General features: G+C 48.0%; 1 protein-coding gene across 2 annotated transcripts in view; it reads right to left on the reverse strand.

The window, feature by feature from the left end:
- LOC124035778 (potassium/sodium hyperpolarization-activated cyclic nucleotide-gated channel 4-like) overlaps window positions 1-22,230 on the reverse strand; it is a 106,916-nt gene that overhangs the window by 59,741 nt on the left and 24,945 nt on the right. For both annotated transcript variants that reach the window (XM_046349483.1, XM_046349482.1), the window contains exon 2: window positions 2,619-3,042. In XM_046349483.1, coding sequence (XP_046205439.1) covers window positions 2,619-3,023 — 405 coding nt within the window. In that variant the 5' untranslated portion in view covers window positions 3,024-3,042. The remainder of the gene's footprint in view (window positions 1-2,618; window positions 3,043-22,230) is intronic.

Genomic DNA, 22,230 nt, shown 5'->3' on the forward strand with positions numbered 1-22,230 from the left:
TCTTGTGATCATTTTGACCCCACGGGGTGAGATCTTGCGTGAAGCCCCAGATCGACGGAGATTATCAGTGGTCTTGTATGTCTTCCATTTCCTAATAATCGCTCCCACAGTTGATTTCTTCAAACCAAGCTGCTTACCTATTGCAGATTCAGTCTTCCCAGCCTGGTGCAGGTCTACAATTTTGTTTCTGGTGTCCTTTGACAGCTCTTTGGTCTTGGCCATAGTGGTGTTTGGAGTGTGACTGTTTGAGGTTGTGGACAGGTGTCTTTTATACTGATAACAAGTTCAAACAGGTGCCATTAATACAGGTAACGAGTGGAGGACAGAGGAGCCTCTTGAAGAAGAAGTTACAGGTCTGTGAGAGCCAGGAATCTTGCTTGTTTGTAGGTGACCAAATACTTATTTTCCACCATCATTTGCAAATAAATTCATTAAAAATCCTACAATGTGATTTTCTGGATTTTTTTTCTCATTTTGTCTGTCATAGTTGAAGTGTACCTATGATGAAAATGACAGGCCTCTCTCATCTTTTTAAGTAGGAGAACTTGCACAATTGGTGGCTGACTAAATACTTTTTTTGCCCCACTGTACACACACATACAAATAGAATCTGCCTCTGTGTTGGCTAGTCCCCTCTATCAGTCCCAGTTCCCATGAAGACATAAAGACAAAATGGGTTTGATGGTGATGAGATTCATTTACTAGCAATGCTGCCTCTTTGATGTATACTTGACAACCTGAGTGGTATGCTGCCTCTTTGATGTATACTTGACAACCTGAGTGGTATGCTGCCTCAAACTGTCTGTCGGTGTGGTTGAAAGGCCCCTTTTAAAATCCCCTGAGTATGGTGTGGTTTAATGTTGTGGTCTGTTTGGCAATCAGCCAGCTAATCAAACTCCCCCATTGTTCATGCAAAGTAAAACTCTCAGGTGAACACACCCAGCAGGGATTTGAAGGCATTTTACAACAACTGTGAAAGAGAGCGCCTCAGTTGGTTTAGAGAGCTGAATAGAGCCGTGATCAAAATACCCTATAGGGATGGACACAATCATTCTGTCTAAGTGGTACTGTAGAAGAGAGAAAGAGAGGGAACCAATCCTGACAAACATTTCAATGTTACAAACAGTGAAGGATGAGACTAAAAACAAACAAAAGATAACTATTGTAAAATATACTGTGTCAGTGAAATGTATATAGTATGTATAAGCTGGAAGTAGAAGCCTAAGTGTTGTTGTCTATTAGTTTACTCCAATTAGGCGAGGGGTGGAGGGTTATGGGTAAATAATAAAGGAAAAATATATTTGAAAAAATATATGGGGGATTGGAAATTATGCAGAAAATTACATTTATAGATTGTGGCTTCTATCTGCAATATTAAAATAAAATAAAAAACAATGCTACACGCTCTTTGAAAAAAAAGTGAATTCTAGAACCTAAAAGGATTCCTCGGCTGTCCCCATAGGAGATCCCTTTTGGGTTTCAGGCAGAACCCTATTAGGTTCATTGTAGAAACCTTTTCCCAGAGGGTTTTAAATGGAACACAAAAGAGTTCTACTTGGAACTAAAAAGGGTTCTCCTATGGGGACAGCCGAAGAACCCTTTTTTTTCCTAAGAGTGCATGACAAGGCTTCAAATGGAGTAGTACTGTGCAGTTTAGACAAATACAATGTTTGTAGAAGCTAGAGCATGAATGGCAGTGGTTGGGCAGGGGGCCCCATCTGTTGGCTGGTATGTAAATTCACTGTGGCGGTGCCTGGGTCTGTGTGCGCCCTGCTTTCCTGGTGGTGAAGGAGTGTCTCTGTCTCCTTAGTGACTGACTGACTGAATGCATCTCCTGCTGGGCTCTGCTGCTTCACTTTGCACCTCTTACTTCTGGGACAGTGCTCAAGGATACACCCAGGGAGGGACGGGAACATTTCTAATTATTACAGAAATTATAACCATCCCTGTATTTCAGCAGCAGTCTCTCTCTCTCTCTCTCTCGGCGCAAGAGAGTGAGCAGGCGGACGTGGTCTGGGTGTGGAGGTCACCTTGGCGATGGAAAGACATGCCTGATCAAAGGCTATCTCCGCCGTTGGGAAGGCCTCTCTCTCTCTCTCTCTCTCTCTCTCTCTCTCTCTCTCTCTCTCTCTCTCTCTCTCTCTCTCTCTCTCTCTCTCTCTCTCTCTCTCTCTCTCTCTCTCTCTCTCTCTCTCTCTCTCTCTCTCTCTCTCTCTCTCCTCCCTTCGTCAGACTGGTAGATAGACTGCTGCTGCACAGAACAGTAATCAACGTTTCTCTCATCATCATCTCACTGGTGGATGAGGTAAAGCAAAAGGCCTCTTCACCTTGCCTCACTAGTGGATCTAATCAGACACAGCTAGCTAGAGTAGCTTCCTCTAGCCCAACCCGAGGGGAAAGGTAATACATTATGGATCTCAGTAAACAACGTTATCTCTCTCCGAGGAGCTATACTCTATAGAGGACAGTCGACTGTGGTAAAGACGGTCTGTGTTCATGTGTAGGTATTCTGTGTTTGGTAGATATACTATGGATTCTAATAATCTCCCCTCTCTCACGCGCACATATTGTACGTACGAACACAACACACAAACACACACCCTCCTACAGTACCCTACCTCCTCCCACTGGTGGATGTATCGGATGAGCCTGGACAGCCTGAGCAGTCTGAGCAGGCTGAGGATCTTGGTGAAGCGGACGATCCTCAGCGCCCGGGCCGTCTTGTAGAAGTCTGAGTCGATGCGCGTCTCCACGATGAGGAAGATGTAGTCCACAGGTATGGAGGAGATGAAGTCCACCACGAACCAGCTCCTCAGGTACTTGATCTTGATCTGTTGTGGGTCCAGGATGATCTCGGTGTTGTCCTCCTTGACGATGCCCGTGCGGAAGTTGAGCACCAGGTCCATGAGGAAGAAGGTGTCTGAGATCACGTTGAAGATGATCCAGGGGGGCGTGTGTTCGTCTTTGAAGAAGGTGATGCCCACCGGGATGACGATCAGGTTCCCCACCATCAGCAGCAGCATGGTCAGGTCCCAGTAGAACCTAGAACAGGACGAACCACAGAGAGCTTAGAGCCTGGGAGAGAACATGAGGAACCACAGATGGCATAGAACCTGGGAGAGAACAGGAGGAACCACATAGGGATGTTGATCGGGTTCCCCACTATCAGTAGCAGTATAGTCAACTCCAGCAGCACCTGGGAGAGAACAGGAGGAACCACATAGGGATGTTGATCGGGTTCCCCACTATCAGTAGCACTATAGTCAACTCCAGCAGCACCTGGGAGAGAACATGAGGAACCACAGATGGCATAGAACCTGGGAGAGAACAGGAGGAACCACATAGGGATGTTGATCAGGTTCCCCACTATCAGTAGCAGTATAGTCAACTCCAGCAGCACCTGGGAGAGAACAGGAGGAACCACATAGGGATGTTGATCGGGTTCCCCACTATCAGTAGCAGTATAGTCAACTCCAGCAGCACCTGGGAGAGACAGGAATTGGGTAGAAAGGATTTAGGAGAAAAGATCAACAGCTGCCTCTCCCTGAGAAGTACCGCTACCACTGATCACATTAAATGTACATTCTGTAAGCTACAGCAGCTATCTAGGATGAGTGGTTCGTTTTATACCATCACATAGACTGTACCGTACTGAACAGCTTTATACTGCCACTGACATTCAACATGTTCAATAATGAACGTGGTTTAGGATCGTGTACACTATGTACACTATGTACACTATGGCCATGTGTCTTGACCCGCCACTAAATCCTGTCTTTGAAGGCCTTTTAAAGTTAATGATTCAATATCAAATATTGAATTAAACTAACTGTTAAATCCCCGATACGGCCAGTTTGAACCTGTGTGACCCATGGCTGTCACAACATGTGCTCACATGTTATCCGCCTGCAGCTCTCGTGAAGGAGTAATGGCCCACACACACACACACACACGCAGCCTAGCCTACATCTCCCAGTCTGTCTTGATGCGTAACCTATTTGTCTCCTGCTTGTGGTTGCTGGGCGCACATTTAAAAAGGTCAACGAGGGTTAAATGTTGATTACAAAGTGTTGGGTGACGTTGTCCATCTTCCCAGTCGCACAATTTGGTTGTAAATTACACTCTCCGCCCGCTTCGTAATTAAATCCAGATTGGTTGTGTTGTATACAGGTTGATATACAGTATCCTTGGTGCTCTATAGATGGTACAGAGGGAGCGGGTCCTGGATTGCACCGAGGCAGCGCGTCCCGCATTGTGAACTGGTTCTTGTGGGCAGGATGATTTAACCACTCAAGTTTAACCGGCCCCATAAAAATCCATCTCAGAGCAAAACCAATTTAAAGCAGAGACCCAGAAGAAATGAAAAATATACTATTCACAATGTTGATGGTTGCTTTGCTGTGATGCCTCTCAGTGGAGATGAACGTTCCAATTGCCTCTGAGATCACTGTGCTGCCTGTCTGTGGACACATTACTTTGAAATAAACATTAATTACAGGGATATTACACACACAGCTGTCTAAGACAGTTGAGCCATGGATTACGGTTTACAAAAATACACACACACACCTGCGTGGGCACACACACACACACACACACACACACACACACACACACACACACACACACACACACACACACACACACACACACACACACACACACACACACACACACACACACACACACACACACACACACACACACACACACACACACACACACACACGCACACACACTCACTCACCCACACACACACTGACACACACTAAACCCCCTCTGGCTTACACTCTGCCACACAAAACAGTGGCAGTAATAGGAATTCTTCAAAGTAAAAGGGTATCCACGGTTTCAGTTTCTTGTCAAGCAGAGTATATTTAGAAAGACGTTTCCGCCACTGTGTTTGCTCAAAAGATTTAAAGCCCAAGAGGACAAGACACAACTTCAAAGGAAATAACTATGTACTAATAATGACATTTACTCTTCAAATTCTTCCCATTCCCACTCGTTTCCCCATGTCAGGAAGAAGTATGTGAGTTGACATCATGAACACAAAACAGTTTGCTAACAGGATGGAGGTGCACCAACAGCCCTTAATGTCGCTGCAATCACTATGTGCTAATATATCCATTTATTTTCGTGCCAACACCTGCTCAGTGTCCTCGCCACTTTTCTGCCAGTTTCATGGTGACTTGACTGTTAGTTTAAACTGGGTCGTGAGGAAACAAACAGAGACATCAGGAAGTAGAAAAGGTCCAGCTGGTAGACTGTCTTGTCTGTTTGGACAGAGAGAGAGAGAGAGAGAGAGAGAGACAGAGAGAGAGAGAGAGAGAGAGAGAGAGAGAGAGAGAGAGAGAGAGAGAGAGAGAGAGAGAGAGAGACAGAGAGAGAGAGAGAGAGAGAGACAGAGACAGAGAGAGAGAGAGAGAGACAGAGACAGAGAGAGAGAGAGAAGAGAGAAAGAGAGAGAGAGAGAGAGAGAGAGAGAGAGAGAGAGAGAGAGAGAGAGAAAGAGAGAGAGAAAGAGAGAGAGAAGAGAGAGAGACAGAGACAGAGAGAGAGAGAGAGAGAGAGAGAGAGAGAGAGAGAGAGAGAGAGAGGAGGCTGAGAAGAGACAGGGGGAGGCTGTGGAGAGGCAGGGGAGGAGGGCTCCTCCACATGCTTACTGGGCCTCAGAATGAGGGATGGAGGGGTGTGTAAGCTACTTTCAGGATCCCCTGAGGGCCTGGGGCCAAGAGAGGGGACACACACCTGTGTGAACTCCACCTGTTCCCTTGGATGAAGAAATGTTTTTTTTTGTGGTCAACAGCCTTCCCAAGCCTCTGGTCATGTACTGTACATACTATAGCCTACTACAGACACCAACCATGTGTCTGTCCCCCGATACCGATACGATATGTCTCTAGGTCTCCTCAATGTCAGATGTAAACGTTCCAAATGTCGACAAAACAAAACACGTTAGACAAGATGGGATCTTTTTGTCTGTAAAATTAATTACGCAACAAATGGCAGTGGAAACGCCTTTATGCGCAAATATTGATTTAATTGATCAACGAGTGAGGATGACATGGTGTGTGGTCCTCCCACTATGACTCTGGAAAGCATGGAGTTTATTAGGCTACAGATGAAATAAATGATGAACTTCACAGGGTGGTGAAAGTACACGGTGATGAGCTTGATGCTCCTTTCCAATAAATATTGAGGGTCTTATTCTGGTGACATGATGATCGAATCTTGGCTGCCATTTTGGCAAATAAAAATAAATCGGTTTCTTTGTCCATAATAATCGCATCATGAAGAAGGCTATACCTGCACTGTATCTGTGACCTGTTGGCTAAAGCGTGCGTGCCAAGACAAGAGTGTGCACATTCGCTATATAACACAATAGTTTTTTTTGTGGCAAAATCATCAGTAGAGTTGAAAATGCAGTGAAAACACATTTAAATTGTGTTTTTGTAGCAGTACATGGGAATTTCAACTCAAAGGTATTTTTTATCTACACTACAACACGCACAGCGTTTTATCCGCAACAAGTCAATTTGATGGAAACATGTCTGGTGGAAAAATGTGCATATTGTTTTATACAGACTTTAGAGTATTCGCACTACCATCTGTCGCCAATTGGATGGAAATCTAGCTACTAACCAGGTTTCCATCCAACCTTTTTTTGTGAGTAACGTACATGTCGGATTAAAAAAAAATGAAAGACAGGCCTGATGGAAACAGCTCATTTGTCAGTAAACTTTCAAATGATGAAACAACTAAAGACAAGGTGAGATATTTTTGTGTCTGTAAAATGTATTATGTGAGAAATTCCTGTAGAAACGCCTTTATGCTCAAATATTGATAATATAAAATATAAAATATTATCAAATATCAAATATTATAATAACCATCATATTGAAGGAGACTTGGAGGCACGCGATGATATGTTGTGTGGTCCTCCCTCTACGACTTGGGAAAGCATACAGTTTATTAAGCTACAGATGAAATAAGTTATGATGGACCTCACAAGGGTGGTGAAAGTACGCAATGATCTTGATGCTCTTTTCCAATAAATATTGATGGTCTGATTCTGGTGACATGATGATTGATGCTTGGTTGCCGGTTTGACAAATCAAAATGATCTGACTCTTGTCCATAATAATCTCATCATGTAGGCTAGGAACTGTTGACTAGAGTACATGTGGCAAGACCAGAGTGGGCACATTTGCTTTATAACAGACACTGGTTTTGTGACAAAACCATCGGTAGAGTTGAACATTTTATCAATTTCGACGGAAAGACATTAAAAAAAAAAAAATTGCATGAAAATCTGTCGTCAATCGGATGGAAACCAACGCTATACATACAAAAGTATGTGAACACCCCTTGAAATCATTTCAGCCACACCCGTTGCTGACAGGTGTATAAAATCGAGCCCCCTGACATGCAATCTCCATAGACAAACATTGGCAGTAGAATGGCCTTACTGAAGAGCTCAGTGACTTTCAACGTGGCACTGTCATAGGATGCCACCTTTCCAACAAGTCGGTTTGTCAAATGTCTGCCCTGCTAGAGCTGGACTCTGGATTCCACCATTGGACTCTGGAGCAGCGGAAACGTGTCTGTTATAGCAGCAAAGGGGGGGGGGGGCAACTCCATATTAATGTTCATGATTTTGGAATAAGATATTTGATGAGCAGGTGTCCATATACTTTTGGTCATGTAGTTAGTGTATGTATTAGTATTTATATTCAAGAATTAAGGACACACATCTGGTTCTGTGTAAATGCGCATGAGTTGTGTCTCTGTGTGTGTATGTGTGTGTGTGTGTGTGTGTGTGTGTGTGTGTGTGTGTGTGTGTGTGTGTGTGTGTGTGTGTGTGTGTGTGTGTGTGTGTGTGTGTGTGTGTGTGTGTGTGTGTGTGTGTGTGTGTGTGTGTGTGTGTGTGTGTGCTCTTTTTCCTTTTCACTCTTGCTATTGCCTTCTGATGGGGGTCAACCCACCTAGACATAGCAGGGATCCATTTACTGTGTTTTCTATCCTGACATAAAGGAACATTGTCCTATAAATATAGATAGACTGAGCAGTGAGTGCAGGGCAGGGTGGTGGACGAACATCGCAAAGGCACCAAATCCCCATCTCTATGTCTGTCTGAAAGCACTGACTTGATTGGATTGATAGCTTTTCCTTCGTGAAACAAAAGGCAGCGTCCTTCATGGTGATATCAGTGCAGGCAGGGGTACGCTGCTGCGGTGTAGGGAGAGAGGGGGAGGAGAAAGATGATAGGGAGAGCGCCATAGACAGGGAGGGAGCGATAGAGAGAGGGAGAGTTTGAGGGAGGCGAGAGAGAGATCCAGAGAGTGAGCGTTAGAGAGGGAGGGTTAGAGGGAGGAGAGAGAGATCCAGAGAGGGAGGGAGCGATAGAGAGGGAGAGTTTGAGGGAGGAGAGAGAGAGATCCAGAGAGGGAGGAAGCGATAGAGAGAGGGAGAGTTTGAGGGAGGAGAGAGAGAGATCCAGAGAGGGAGGAAGCGATAGAGAGAGGGAGAGTTTGAGGGAGGAGAGAGAGAGATCCAGAGAGGGAGGAGGAGCGATAGAGAGAGGGAGAGTTTGAGGGAGGAGAGAGAGAGATCCAGAGAGGGAGCGTTAGACTGAGGGAGAGTTTGAGGGAGGAGAGAGAGATCCAGAGAGGGAGGGAGCGATAGAGAGAGGGAGAGTTTGAGGGAGGAGAGAGAGAGATCCAGAGAGGGAGGAAGCGATAGAGAGAGGGAGAGTTTGAGGGAGGAGAGAGAGAGATCCAGAGAGGGAGCGTTAGACTGAGGGAGAGTTTGAGGGAGGAGAGAGAGAGATCCAGAGAGGGAGGAAGCGATAGAGAGAGGGAGAGTTTGAGGGAGGAGAGAGAGATCCAGAGAGGGAGCGTTAGACTGAGGGAGAGTTTGAGGGAGGAGAGAGAGAGATCCAGAGAGGGAGGGAGCGATAGAGAGAGGGAGAGTTTGAGGGAGGAGAGAGAGAGATCCAGAGAGGGAGGAAGCGATAGAGAGAGGGAGAGTTTGAGGGAGGAGAGAGATCCAGAGAGGGAGGGAGCGATAGAGAGAGGGAGAGTTTGAGGGAGGAGAGAGAGAGATCCAGAGAGGGAGGAAGCGATAGAGAGAGGGAGAGTTTGAGGGAGGAGAGAGAGAGATCCAGAGAGGGAGGGAGCGATAGAGAGAGGGAGAGTTTGAGGGAGGAGAGAGAGAGATCCAGAGAGGGAGGGAGCAATAGAGAGAGGGAGAGTTTGAGGGAGGAGAGAGAGAGATCCAGAGAGGGAGGGAGCGATAGAGAGGGACAGTTTGAGGGAGGAGAGAGAGAGATCCAGAGAGGGAGGAAGCGATAGAGAGAGGGAGAGTTTGAGGGAGGAGAGAGAGAGATCCAGAGAGGGAGGAAGCGATAGAGAGAGGGAGAGTTTGAGGGAGGAGAGAGAGATCCAGAGAGGGAGCGTTAGACTGAGGAGAGAGTTTGAGGGAGGAGAGAGAGAGATCCAGAGAGGGAGGGAGCGATAGAGAGGGACAGTTTGAGGGAGGAGAGAGAGAGATCCAGAGAGGGAGGAAGCGATAGAGAGAGGGAGAGTTTGAGGGAGGAGAGAGAGAGAGATCCAGAGAGGGAGGGAGCGATAGAGAGAGGGAGAGTTTGAGGGAGGAGAGAGAGAGATCCAGAGAGGGAGGAAGCGATAGAGAGAGGGAGAGTTTGAGGGAGGAGAGAGAGATCCAGAGAGGGAGCGTTAGACTGAGAGGGAGAGTTTGAGGGAGGAGAGAGAGAGATCCAGAGAGGGAGGGAGCGATAGAGAGAGGGAGAGTTTGAGGGAGGAGAGAGAGATCCAGAGAGGGAGGAAGATGAGGGAGAGTTTGAGGGAGGAGAGAGAGATCCAGAGAGGGAGGAAGCGATAGAGAGAGGGAGAGTTTGAGGGAGGAGAGAGAGAGATCCAGAGAGGGAGGAAGCGATAGAGAGAGGGAGAGTTTGAGGGAGGAGAGAGAGATCCAGAGAGGGAGCGTTAGACTGAGGGAGAGTTTGAGGGAGGAGAGAGAGATCCAGAGAGGGAGGAAGCGATAGAGAGAGGGAGAGTTTGAGGGAGGAGAGAGAGAGATCCAGAGAGGGAGGAAGCGATAGAGAGAGGGAGAGTTTGAGGGAGGAGAGAGAGAGATCCAGAGAGGGAGCGTTAGACTGAGGGAGAGTTTGAGGGAGGAGAGAGAGAGATCCAGAGAGGGAGGGAGCGATAGAGAGAGGGAGAGTTTGAGGGAGGAGAGAGAGAGATCCAGAGAGGGAGGAAGCGATAGAGAGAGGGAGAGTTTGAGGGAGGAGAGAGAGATCCAGAGAGGGAGGAAGCGATAGAGAGAGGGAGAGTTTGAGGGAGGAGAGAGAGAGATCCAGAGAGGGAGCGTTAGACTGAGGGAGAGTTTGAGGGAGGAGAGAGAGAGATCCAGAGAGGGAGGAAGCGATAGAGAGAGGGAGAGTTTGAGGGAGGAGAGAGAGAGATCCAGAGAGGGAGGAAGCGATAGAGAGAGGGAGAGTTTGAGGGAGGAGAGAGAGAGATCCAGAGAGGGAGGGAGCGATAGAGAGAGGGAGAGTTTGAGGGAGGAGAGAGAGAGATCCAGAGAGGGAGGAAGCGATAGAGAGAGGGAGAGTTTGAGGGAGGAGAGAGAGAGATCCAGAGAGGGAGCGTTAGACTTAGGGAGAGTTTGAGGGAGGAGAGAGAGAGATCCAGAGAGGGAGCGTTAGAGAGGGAGGGTTAGAGGGAGGAGAGAGAGAGATCCAGAGAGGGAGGAAGCGATAGAGAGAGGGAGAGTTTGAGGGAGGAGAGAGAGATCCAGAGAGGGAGGGAGCGATAGAGAGGGAGAGTTTGAGGGAGGAGAGAGAGAGATCCAGAGAGGGAGGGAGCGATAGAGAGGGACAGTTTGAGGGAGGAGAGAGAGAGATCCAGAGAGGGAGGAAGCGATAGAGAGAGGGAGAGTTTGAGGGAGGAGAGAGAGAGATCCAGAGAGGGAGGGAGCGATAGAGAGAGGGAGAGTTTGAGGGAGGAGAGAGAGAGATCCAGAGAGGGAGGGAGCGATAGAGAGAGGGAGAGTTTGAGGGAGGAGAGAGAGAGATCCAGAGAGGGAGGAAGCAATAGAGAGAGGGAGAGTTTGAGGGAGGAGAGAGAGAGATCCAGAGAGGGAGGGAGCGATAGAGAGGGACAGTTTGAGGGAGGAGAGAGAGAGATCCAGAGAGGGAGGAAGCGATAGAGAGAGGGAGAGTTTGAGGGAGGAGAGAGAGAGATCCAGAGAGGGAGGAAGCGATAGAGAGAGGGAGAGTTTGAGGGAGGAGAGAGAGATCCAGAGAGGGAGCGTTAGACTGAGGGAGAGTTTGAGGGAGGAGAGAGAGAGATCCAGAGAGGGAGGGAGCGATAGAGAGAGGGAGAGTTTGAGGGAGGAGAGAGAGAGATCCAGAGAGGGAGGAAGCGATAGAGAGAGGGAGAGTTTGAGGGAGGAGAGAGAGAGAGTCAGAGGGGAGGAAGCAATAGAGAGAGGGAGAGTTTGAGGGGAGGAGAGAGAGAGATCCAGAGAGGGAGGAGAGATCCAGAGAGAGGGAGAGTTTGAGGGAGGAGAGAGAGATCCAGAGAGGGAGGGAGCGATAGAGAGAGGGAGAGTTTGAGGGAGGAGAGAGAGAGATCCAGAGAGGGAGGAAGCAATAGAGAGAGGGAGAGTTTGAGGGAGGAGAGAGAGAGATCCAGAGAGGGAGGGAGCGATAGAGAGAGGGAGAGTTTGAGGGAGGAGAGAGAGAGATCCAGAGAGGGAGGAAGGAGATAGAGAGAGGGAGAGTTTGAGGGAGGAGAGAGAGAGATCCAGAGAGGGAGGAAGCGATAGAGAGAGGGAGAGTTTGAGGGAGGAGAGAGAGATCCAGAGAGGGAGCGTTAGACTGAGGGAGAGTTTGAGGGAGGAGAGAGAGAGATCCAGAGAGGGAGGAAGCGATAGAGAGAGGGAGAGTTTGAGGGAGGAGAGAGAGAGATCCAGAGAGGGAGGAAGCGATAGAGAGAGGGAGAGTTTGAGGGAGGAGAGAGAGAGATCCAGAGAGGGAGCGTTAGACTGAGGGAGAGTTTGAGGGAGGAGAGAGAGAGATCCAGAGAGGGAGGAAGCGATAGAGAGAGGGAGAGTTTGAGGGAGGAGAGAGAGAGATCCAGAGAGGGAGGAAGCGATAGAGAGAGGGAGAGTTTGAGGGAGGAGAGAGAGAGATCCAGAGAGGGAGCGTTAGACTGAGGGAGAGTTTGAGGGAGGAGAGAGAGAGATCCAGAGAGGGAGCGTTAGACTGAGGGAGAGTTTGAGGGAGGAGAGAGAGAGATCCAGAGAGGGAGGGAGTGATAGAGAGAGGGAGAGTTTGAGGGAGGAGAGAGAGAGATCCAGAGAGGGAGGGAGCGATAGAGAGAGGGAGAGTTTGAGGGAGGAGAGAGAGAGATCCAGAGAGGGAGGAAGCGATAGAGTGAGGGAGAGTTTGAGGGAGGAGAGAGAGAGATCCAGAGAGGGAGGGAGCGATAGAGAGAGGGAGAGTTTGAGGGAGGAGAGAGAGAGATCCAGAGAGGGAGGAAGCGATAGAGAGAGGGAGAGTTTGAGGGAGGAGAGAGAGAGATCCAGAGAGGGAGGAAGCGATAGAGAGAGGGAGGGTTTGAGGGAGGAGAGAGAGATCCAGAGAGGGAGCGTTAGACTGAGGGAGAGTTTGAGGGAGGAGAGAGAGAGAGATCCAGAGAGGGAGGAAGCGATAGAGAGAGGGAGAGTTTGAGGGAGGAGAGAGAGATCCAGAGAGGGAGGAAGCGATAGAGAGAGGGAGAGTTTGAGGGAGGAGAGAGAGAGATCCAGAGAGGGAGCGTTAGACTGAGGGAGAGTTTGAGGGAGGAGAGAGAGTGATCCAGAGAGGGAGGAAGCGATAGAGAGAGGGAGAGTTTGAGGGAGGAGAGAGAGAGATCCAGAGAGGGAGGAAGCGATAGAGAGAGGGAGAGTTTGAGGGAGCGTTAGACTGAGGGAGAGTTTGAGGGAGGAGAGAGAGAGATCCAGAGAGGGAGCATTAGACTGAGGGAGAGTTTGAGGGAGGAGAGAGAGAGATCCAGAGAGGGAGGGAGGGAGCGATAGAGAGAGGAGAGTTTGAGGGAGGAGAGAGAGAGATCCAGAGAGGGAGGAAGCGATAGAGAGAGGGAGAGTTTGAGGGAGGATAGAGAGAGATCCAGAGAGGGAGCGTTAGAGAGAGGGAGAGTTTGAGGGAGGAGAGAGAGAGATCCAGAGAGGGAGGGAGCGATAGAGAGAGGGAGAGTTTGAGGGAGGAGAGAGAGAGATCCAGAGAGGGAGCGTTAGACTGAGGGAGAGTTTGAGGGAGGAGAGAGAGAGATCCAGAGAAGGAGGGAGTGATAGAGAGAGGGAGAGTTTGAGGGAGGAGAGAGAGAGATCCAGAGAGGGAGGGAGCGATAGAGAGAGGGAGAGTTTGAGGGAGGAAAGAGAGAGATCCAGAGAGGGAGGAAGCGATAGAGAGAGGGAGAGTTTGAGGGAGGATAGAGAGAGATCCAGAGAGGGAGCGTTAGACTGAGGGAGAGTTTGAGGGAGGAGAGAGAGTGATCCAGAGAGGGAGGAAGCGATAGAGAGGGAGAGATTGAGGGAGGAGAGAGAGAGATCCAGAGAGAGGGAGAGTTTGAGGGAGGAGAGAGAGAGATCCAGAGAGGGAGGAAGCGATAGAGAGAGGGAGAGTTTGAGGGAGCGTTAGAGAGGGAGTTTGAGGGAGAGTTTGAGAGAGAGAGATCCAGAGAGGGAGCATTAGACTGAGGGAGAGTTTGAGGGAGGAGAGAGAGAGATCCAGAGAGGGAGGGAGCGATAGAGAGGAGAGTTTGAGGGAGGAGAGAGAGAGATCCAGAGAGGGAGGAAGCGATAGAGAGAGGGAGAGTTTGAGGGAGGAGAGAGAGAGATCCAGAGAGGGAGCGTTAGAGAGAGGGAGAGTTTGAGGGAGGAGAGAGAGAGATCCAGAGAGGGAGGGAGCGATAGAGAGAGGGAGAGTTTGAGGGAGGAGAGAGAGAGATCCAGAGAGGGAGCGTTAGACTGAGGGAGAGTTTGAGGGAGGAGAGAGAGAGATCCAGAGAAGGAGGGAGTGATAGAGAGAGGGAGAGTTTGAGGGAGGAGAGAGAGAGATCCAGAGAGGGAGGGAGCGATAGAGAGAGGGAGAGTTTGAGGGAGGAAAGAGAGAGATCCAGAGAGGGAGGAAGCGATAGAGAGAGGGAGAGTTTGAGGGAGGAAAGAGAGAGATCCAGAGAGGGAGGGAGCGATAGAGAGAGGGAGAGTTTGAGGGAGGAGAGAGAGAGATCCAGAGAGGGAGGAAGCGATAGAGAGAGGGAGAGTTTGAGGGAGGAGAGAGAGAGATCCAGAGAGGGAGGAAGCGATAGAGAGAGGGAGAGTTTGAGGGAGGAGAGAGAGAGATCCAGAGAGGGAGCGTTAGACTGAGGGAGAGTTTGAGGGAGGAGAGAGAGAGATCCAGAGAGGGAGGAAGCGATAGAGAGAGGGAGAGTTTGAGGGAGCGTTAGACTGAGGGAGAGTTTGAGGGAGGAGAGAGAGAGAGATCCAGAGAGGGAGCATTAGACTGAGGGAGAGTTTGAGGGAGGAGAGAGAGAGATCCAGAGAGGGAGGGAGCGATAGAGAGGAGAGTTTGAGGGAGGAGAGAGAGAGATCCAGAGAGGGAGGAAGCGATAGAGAGAGGGAGAGTTTGAGGGAGGATAGAGAGAGATCCAGAGAGGGAGCGTTAGAGAGAGGGAGAGTTTGAGGGAGGAGAGAGAGAGATCCAGAGAGGGAGGGAGCGATAGAGAGAGGGAGAGTTTGAGGGAGGAGAGAGAGAGATCCAGAGAGGGAGCGTTAGACTGAGGGAGAGTTTGAGGGAGGAGAGAGAGATCCAGAGAAGGAGGGAGTGATAGAGAGAGGGAGAGTTTGAGGGAGGAGAGAGAGAGATCCAGAGAGGGAGGGAGCGATAGAGAGAGGGAGAGTTTGAGGGAGGAAAGAGAGAGATCCAGAGAGGGAGGAAGCGATAGAGAGGGAGAGTTTGAGGGAGGAAAGAGAGAGAGATCCAGAGAGGGAGGGAGCGATAGAGAGAGGGAGAGTTTGAGGGAGTAGAGAGAGAGATCCAGAGAGGGAGGGAGCGATAGAGAGAGGGAGAGTTTGAGGGAGGAGAGAGAGAGATCCAGAGAGGGAGGGAGCGATAGAGAGAGGGAGAGTTTGAGGGAGGAGAGAGAGAGATCCAGAGAGGGAGGAAGCGATAGAGAGAGGGAGAGTTTGAGGGAGGAGAGAGAGATCCAGAGAGGGAGGAAGCGATAGAGAGAGGGAGAGTTTGAGGGAGGAGAGAGAGAGATCCAGAGAGGGAGCGTTAGACTGAGGGAGAGTTTGAGGGAGGAGAGAGAGAGATCCAGAGAGGGAGCGTTAGACTGAGGGAGAGTTTGAGGGAGGAGAGAGAGAGATCCAGAGAGGGAGCGTTAGACTGAGGGAGAGTTTGAGGGAGGAGAGAGAGAGATCCAGAGAGGGAGCGTTAGAGAGGGAGAGTTTGAGAGGGAGCGAGAGGGGAAATGACCCCGGTTGCATAGCTTACACCTGAGTTGTTATAGTGCTGGGGAGGGACTGCTCACTGTCATGACGACAGACCGTGACATTTCCATGCCTGCTCATCTACAGAGACAGAGGTACGGTCCACACCACACCGTCTGCTCTCCTGGGAAGAGACCAAGGACTGCAGACCCATGTTTTTACCCTCAGAGTGCCTCCTGCTACAAGATAAACCTCTCTCCCACTCACCACCCTGTCCTGGAGATAGCTACCTGGGGCCACACTAGCCCAGCCTTGTGTCACTGTCACACTGGGGCTCTGACATCACCCACAGTGAGCTACTCACACACAGTCCTCTCCCCCAACATGAACATGTTGAAAAGGCATAAAGGATCTACAGCCAGTTTGTGTGTGTGTGTGCGTGCGTGCGTGTATGTGTGCGCGCGTGTGTGTGTGCATGCGTGTGTGCGTGCATTGCCCGCAGGGTGCTGTCTCTACCTGTTGGCAGACACGCTGGGAGAGCGATGTCATGGCATCCAGGTAGGTTGCCTGTCATGTCGGCTACACTAGTCTTGCAGACAGAGACAGCAATGAGGAGCAGTGTGTGTGTGTGTTTGTGTGCTCCTCTTCATTCGGCATGGCGTCAGACTGAATGAGGACAGTAGAACAACAATGTGTGGTGTTCCTGTTCCTCCCTGCTCTTCCTTCCCAGAGAGCAGCAGCACAGTCATTCCCACTGTAAATGTGACTCTGGCTGATTGAATGATTGATGTTGATATATTTATGAATATGAAAAGCAGTTCCCCTCTTGAATAATGCATGTCCTTGTTTTGTGTGTTTTTTTCTCTCCCTTACCTAGTTCTTGTGAGAGGCTGTTTTGTGTGAGGAGGAGGAATCCTCGTCAAACGTGCTGATTCGCCATTTGCCTGAGGATGTGGCCCCATGTCACATTAGACACAAGCAGCACACACTGCCTGCATCAATATGACTACTGGCCACTGACTACTCTAACCCGTCTTAGGGGTGTCACTAGTGTACTGCACAGTGAACAGTTGGCTTGAGTGTGTGTGTGTGTGTGTGTGTGTGTGTGTGTGTGTGTGTGTGTGTGTGTGTGTGTGTGTGTGTGTGTGTGTGTGTGTGTGTGTGTGTGTGTGTGTGTGTGTGTGTGTGTGTGTGTGTGTGTGTGTGTGTGTGTGTGTGTGTGTGTGTGTGTGTGTGTGTGTGTGTGTGTGTGTGTGTGTGTGTGTGTGTGAGTGAGTGAGTGTGTCTGTTGGTGTGTGCAGTGGCGGGAATCCATTAACCCTTAGGCCTGTTCTGACAGGCGAGTGATGAGTGAAAATGAAGCATGTTAGTCCATTACAACACAGCCATACATTTTCCAGACACCACATTTTGCCAAAAGGACAAGACAACACACACACACACACACACACACACATATACATACACAGAGAAGGCTACAAAACACATTGCATAGCAATTGTGCAAGACAGTTCTCCATTGGGCCAGATGGGTCAGATGACTACGAGACAATAACAGAAGGAAATTGAAGTGTCCAGGAGAGAATAGTGTTAAAAGGGTTCATGTTTGTTGACAACCCGCTCCAATGAACTGCAATGACGGCACTGACTTTGCTAAGCACAGCCGGCGGGCTCACTGCAAGCAGGGAGCACATCACTGACACTGGGCTACACAGTCGAAAGGGACTATTTTTAGGTGAGACTGACCGTTTTATCAGTCCTGAGCAGTGCCGCTGTTGTAAGAAGAATTCACCGTAGAAAAAGCACCAAATCGATTTACTAAACACCAACGTGAGAAAGGGGGAATCTAATGTAAGGAACAGCCCCTTCCGAATAGTGCACAGCATATGAATAATACCATTAATAAGACTACAACAGCCAGGTGCTGCTGGACCACTGCAGGAATTTCATCCAGCGGAAAAACCCTGTTCTGTAAGAGTCTCCCAACTGCACCTAAACTCCAGAGCAGAGACAGGTTTGGCCTCTGATGCTGAAGCTGGTAGAGATCTATACTGTCTCAGGCCTTGTCTGTATTCAAGTCAGAGTTAATAGATCGTATATTCTGGGATTCGACAGCTAAGAAGAGTCTAATCCTTTTGCATATAGACTGAGAATGCATACTGGTAACTGTCAAGCGCATAATGACCTCCACTGTGACCAGTGAAAACACATGTACCACTTATTCATGAAAAACGAACCACTTGAAAAATGAACCACAGCCTACGGAGCTGTGAGGGGAACGGCACCGCAGTACCTCCAGGCTCTGATCAGGCCCTACACCCAAACAAGGGCACTGCGTTCATCCACCTCTGGCCTGCTCGCCTCCCTACCACTGAGGAAGTACAGTTCCCGCTCAGCCCAGTCAAAACTGTTCGCTGCTCTGGCCCCCCAATGGTGGAACAAACTCCCTCACGACGCCAGGACAGCGGAGTCAATCACCACCTTCCGGAGACACCTGAAACCCCACCTCTTTAAGGAATACCTAGGATAGGATAAGTAATCCTTCTCACCCCCCCTTTAAGATTTAGATGCACTATTGTAAAGTGACTGTTCCACTGGATGTCATAAGGTGAATGCACCAATTTGTAAGTCGCTCTGGATAAGAGCGTCTGCTAAATGACTTAAATGTAAATGTACTTCCAAAGACAAATACTAAGACCCCATAATAAAACAAAGCCACACAGCAAAGCTAGAGATCAAGCAATAAGCCCATCTAAAATATGTATCAGTTTTGGATACTCAATCGTTCTCTTATGAATATCAACAATCGAATCAATGTAGCCACTGCAGAATAAACTGCAGTACAAGGGAGACGGAACGTTTGAAGGAGTAGGAGAAGACTTTCCACCGCCCAACACCCCTGGAGCATATTACCATTTTTTTCTATTTAAGGTGCTGCTGGCTGCCGCCACCAGTAGAGAGGCACAGTGTCCCTGTCCCTGTCCCTGTCCTTGTCCCTGGTCGCAGCGTACACAGCAGAGTCCCTCCCCAGAGCAGAGTAGACGCAGAACAGAGCACGGCCCGTTAGTTACCTGCTCGGGGGAATAAAAGACTCCTCAAGGATACTCCGCAAGCAGCGCAGTCAGCAACTCACTGTGCCCTCCACCAAAACAAAAGGACCACTGTGCACAGTCCATAGGCCTATCAGAGGAGAACACAGGGCATAGACAACTGCCCAGGGTCTAATAACCTGCCCAGGGACTGAGGTTGAAAATTAGCCGGCTGGCTAAAACCGGCACTTTTACTGAAACGTTGATTAATGTGCACTGTCCCTGTAAAAATAAAATCCACTCAACTCAACTCAACACAGGCGGATCCTGAAATGGCATCCAATTCCATATAAATAGTGCACGACTTTTGACCAGGGCCCATAGAGTAATGTGCCACTTGAGATGCACCCACAGACTCCTCTCCAACCTGCTCTCATCCCCCAGACTACATGCAGCTGGATCACCATTCTCTACTTCCTGCCTGCCTGCCATTTCGCCCCCTAATTGCAGCCATCTTTATTATCATGATTCATTGTTATCTATGTCCTGTGTCTCCCATATGTCATGTCTAGGGTTCTTCTATCAGTCAACCACGGAGTGTTGATGTGGGAGAGTGAACAGCGCACAGTGATGGGTGCCTCCTATACACACATCACCCTGTTTCCCAGGAGAGAGAGTGAACAGCTGGGTCTCCTAAACCAGATGAAGAGCTAACCTAATGTACTACCGTAGCTGCCATTATATTAGCAGTCAGTCACATTGCAGGCTACACTGTCACCTTGCCGCTCCCTTCCCCAGCCCCCAATCTCAACCCCCAGCCCCATGTAGCCCCACACCCCAACCTCCGCCCCAGAACCCCCCCTCAACACTCAGCCCTAGCCTAGCCTAGCTCGAGCCCCAGCCCTTCCTCCTACCCCGAGCCCCCTCACTCCCTTAGCCCCGACCTGTCAATTATCTTCCCCAACCAGGTGATGTAATCAGCAAATGGAGCAGCAGAAATGAAAGCCTGTCTATCCATCTCAGAGATGTTGATCCAGGGTCAGAGTGAGAGCGAGAGAGAAAGATAAAAATGTGGAACACAGAGAGAGAACCGAGAGTGAAAACAAGATGGTGCAAAACTAATGAGTGGGAGAGAAAGGTTGAGGAGAGAATGAGGGAGGAAGAATTCATCTCCTTATATCCTGCTCAGTGGATAAAGGAGCACATAATCTCTCCTCTTTTCATATACTGAGCCCAGTTGCTCGAAACTCCACAGAAATTGTAAGCACATTTTAGCAGACCCTCCCCACCCAAAAAGATATGGGTAAGAGGGGAAAATATAGCCAAAATTAATGCAGCTTAAAACCCAGCAGTTTATGGAAAACCCTTACTAAGAAGTAATTTTAAGCATAAAATGAAATAAAAATGTGGGACGCGATGCAGAGTTGATCTGGTCTGCGTGAGAAGGCAAAAGCAGAGGCTTATCTGACTGTTAAACCAAATAGGAGCGGATTTATCTTGTTTATTTGTTATTTCTGTCATTTCTTGAGTGTATGTGCTAAATAGTGCAAATGCATTTGATTTAAACATATTTCCCTGCCACCATCTTCCCTATTCAGGTGCAAACAACAGCCAGGAAGAAAAGAACCTGATTCACAAATAACAGGGGGAAGAAGATGTCTTTGAAGGCAGGGAAGAGAAATGGGAGAGTCACACCAACACTGCATGTCTCTTAATCCAGCCATTTTCCAGAGTCTTCTAGTCAGACGGCCTGCGTAGCGTGAGGGCGGGAGGAGGCTAAACGCATTGCGGCTGGGGAATGGGGAAGTACTTCCTGTGAATCATGGCAACCACACAGACAGGCCTCTTTATTCTGCTGGACTCCACTCAATCCCTCCATAAGTGGAGAGGTTGTTTGTTGCACTGAGCAGGAGCCCCACTGGTTCCTTATGGTTTAGTAGTACTCTAGCAGGCAGCACTGATACGGCTGCCAACGGCCTGGTGAATAGAGGCCAAGTCTGTTTCTCAAACATGACTGGTCTGAGAAAAGGCTAGATAACAAAAATTTTGCAAGAGGGTTCTTCTAATAGTCAACAACTGTCAGCGGACACTATCTACAGACACTCACTCTCTATAGTCACTCACTATCTATAGACATTGTCCATGGACACTCATTCTCTATAGACACTCACTATCTATAGACATTGTCCATGGACACTCATTCTCTATAGACACTCACTATCTATAGACATTGTCCATGGACACTCATTCTCTATAGACACTCACTATCTACAGAAAAACACTATCTATAGACACACACACTCTACAGACACTATCTATAGACAATATATATAGGCACTCAATATCTACAGACACTATCTATAGACACTATCTATAAACAATATCTATAGACAGTCACTATATGTTGACACTATCTATAGACACTATCTATAAACAATATCTATAGACAGTCACTATATGTTGACACTATCTATAGACACTATCTATAAACAATATCTATAGACAGTCACTATATGTTGACACTATCTATAGACACTATCTACAGTGCCTTGCAAAAGTATTCATCCCCCTTCCTATTTTGTTGCATAACAACCTGTAATTTTAAATTATCTTTATTTGGATTACATGTAATGGACATACACAAAATAGTTCATATTGGTGAAGTGAAATTAAAAGAATTTCAGGTTTCAAAAAATTATAAAATAAAAAAGGGAAAAGTGGTGTGTGAATATGTATTCACCCCCTTTGCTATGAAGCCCCTAAATAAGATCTGGTACAACCAATTACCTTCAGAAGTCACATAATTAGTTAAATAAAGTCCACCTGTGTGCAATCTAAGTGTCACCTGATCTGTCACATTATCTGAGTATATATACAGCTGTTCTGAAAGGCCCCAGAGTCTGCAACACCACTAAGCAAGGGGCACCACCAATATATTAAGTTAAAATAAGGGTTCATTCAGTATTGTTGTAATTGTCATTATTACAAATTTAAAAATAAAAAATTGGGCGATTAATCGGTATCTGCTTTTTTTGGTCCTCCAATAATCGGTATCGGAGTTGAAAAATCATAATGGGTCGACCTCTACAACAGACACTATCTAAAGACACCATCAACAGACACTCACTATCTACAGACACTCACTATCTATAGACACTATTTATAGACGCTAACTAGCTATAGACACTCACTCTCTATAGTCACTCACTATAGACACTATTTATAGACACTCACTCTCTATAGACACTCACTATCTATAGACACTATTTATAGACACTAACTAGCTATAGACACTCACTCTCACTATAGACACTCACTATAGACACTCACTATAGACACTCACACTCACTATCTACAGACACTCACTATCTATAGTCACTCACTTTCTATAGACACGCTATCTACAGACACTCACTATCTCAGTCTATGTCATGGAAAGAGGTGTACCTAATGTCTTGTTCTCTCAGTGTATAGACACTCACTCTCCAAAGACACTCACTATTAATAGCTTGCTTATGGTAGATGATAAAAAAATAGGACTCAAAATATTGTCTCTCTTTTATGCATGCTCCTCTTCAGCAGGAGAGAGAGAGAAAGTGTGTGTGTGTGTTGTTCCCAATCAGAGGCAGCTGTCTATCATTGTCTCTGATTGGGGATCACATATAAGTTGTCAT

Source organism: Oncorhynchus gorbuscha, linkage group LG05, assembly GCF_021184085.1.
Source record: "Oncorhynchus gorbuscha isolate QuinsamMale2020 ecotype Even-year linkage group LG05, OgorEven_v1.0, whole genome shotgun sequence".
Taxonomy (NCBI): Eukaryota; Metazoa; Chordata; class Actinopteri; order Salmoniformes; family Salmonidae; genus Oncorhynchus; species Oncorhynchus gorbuscha.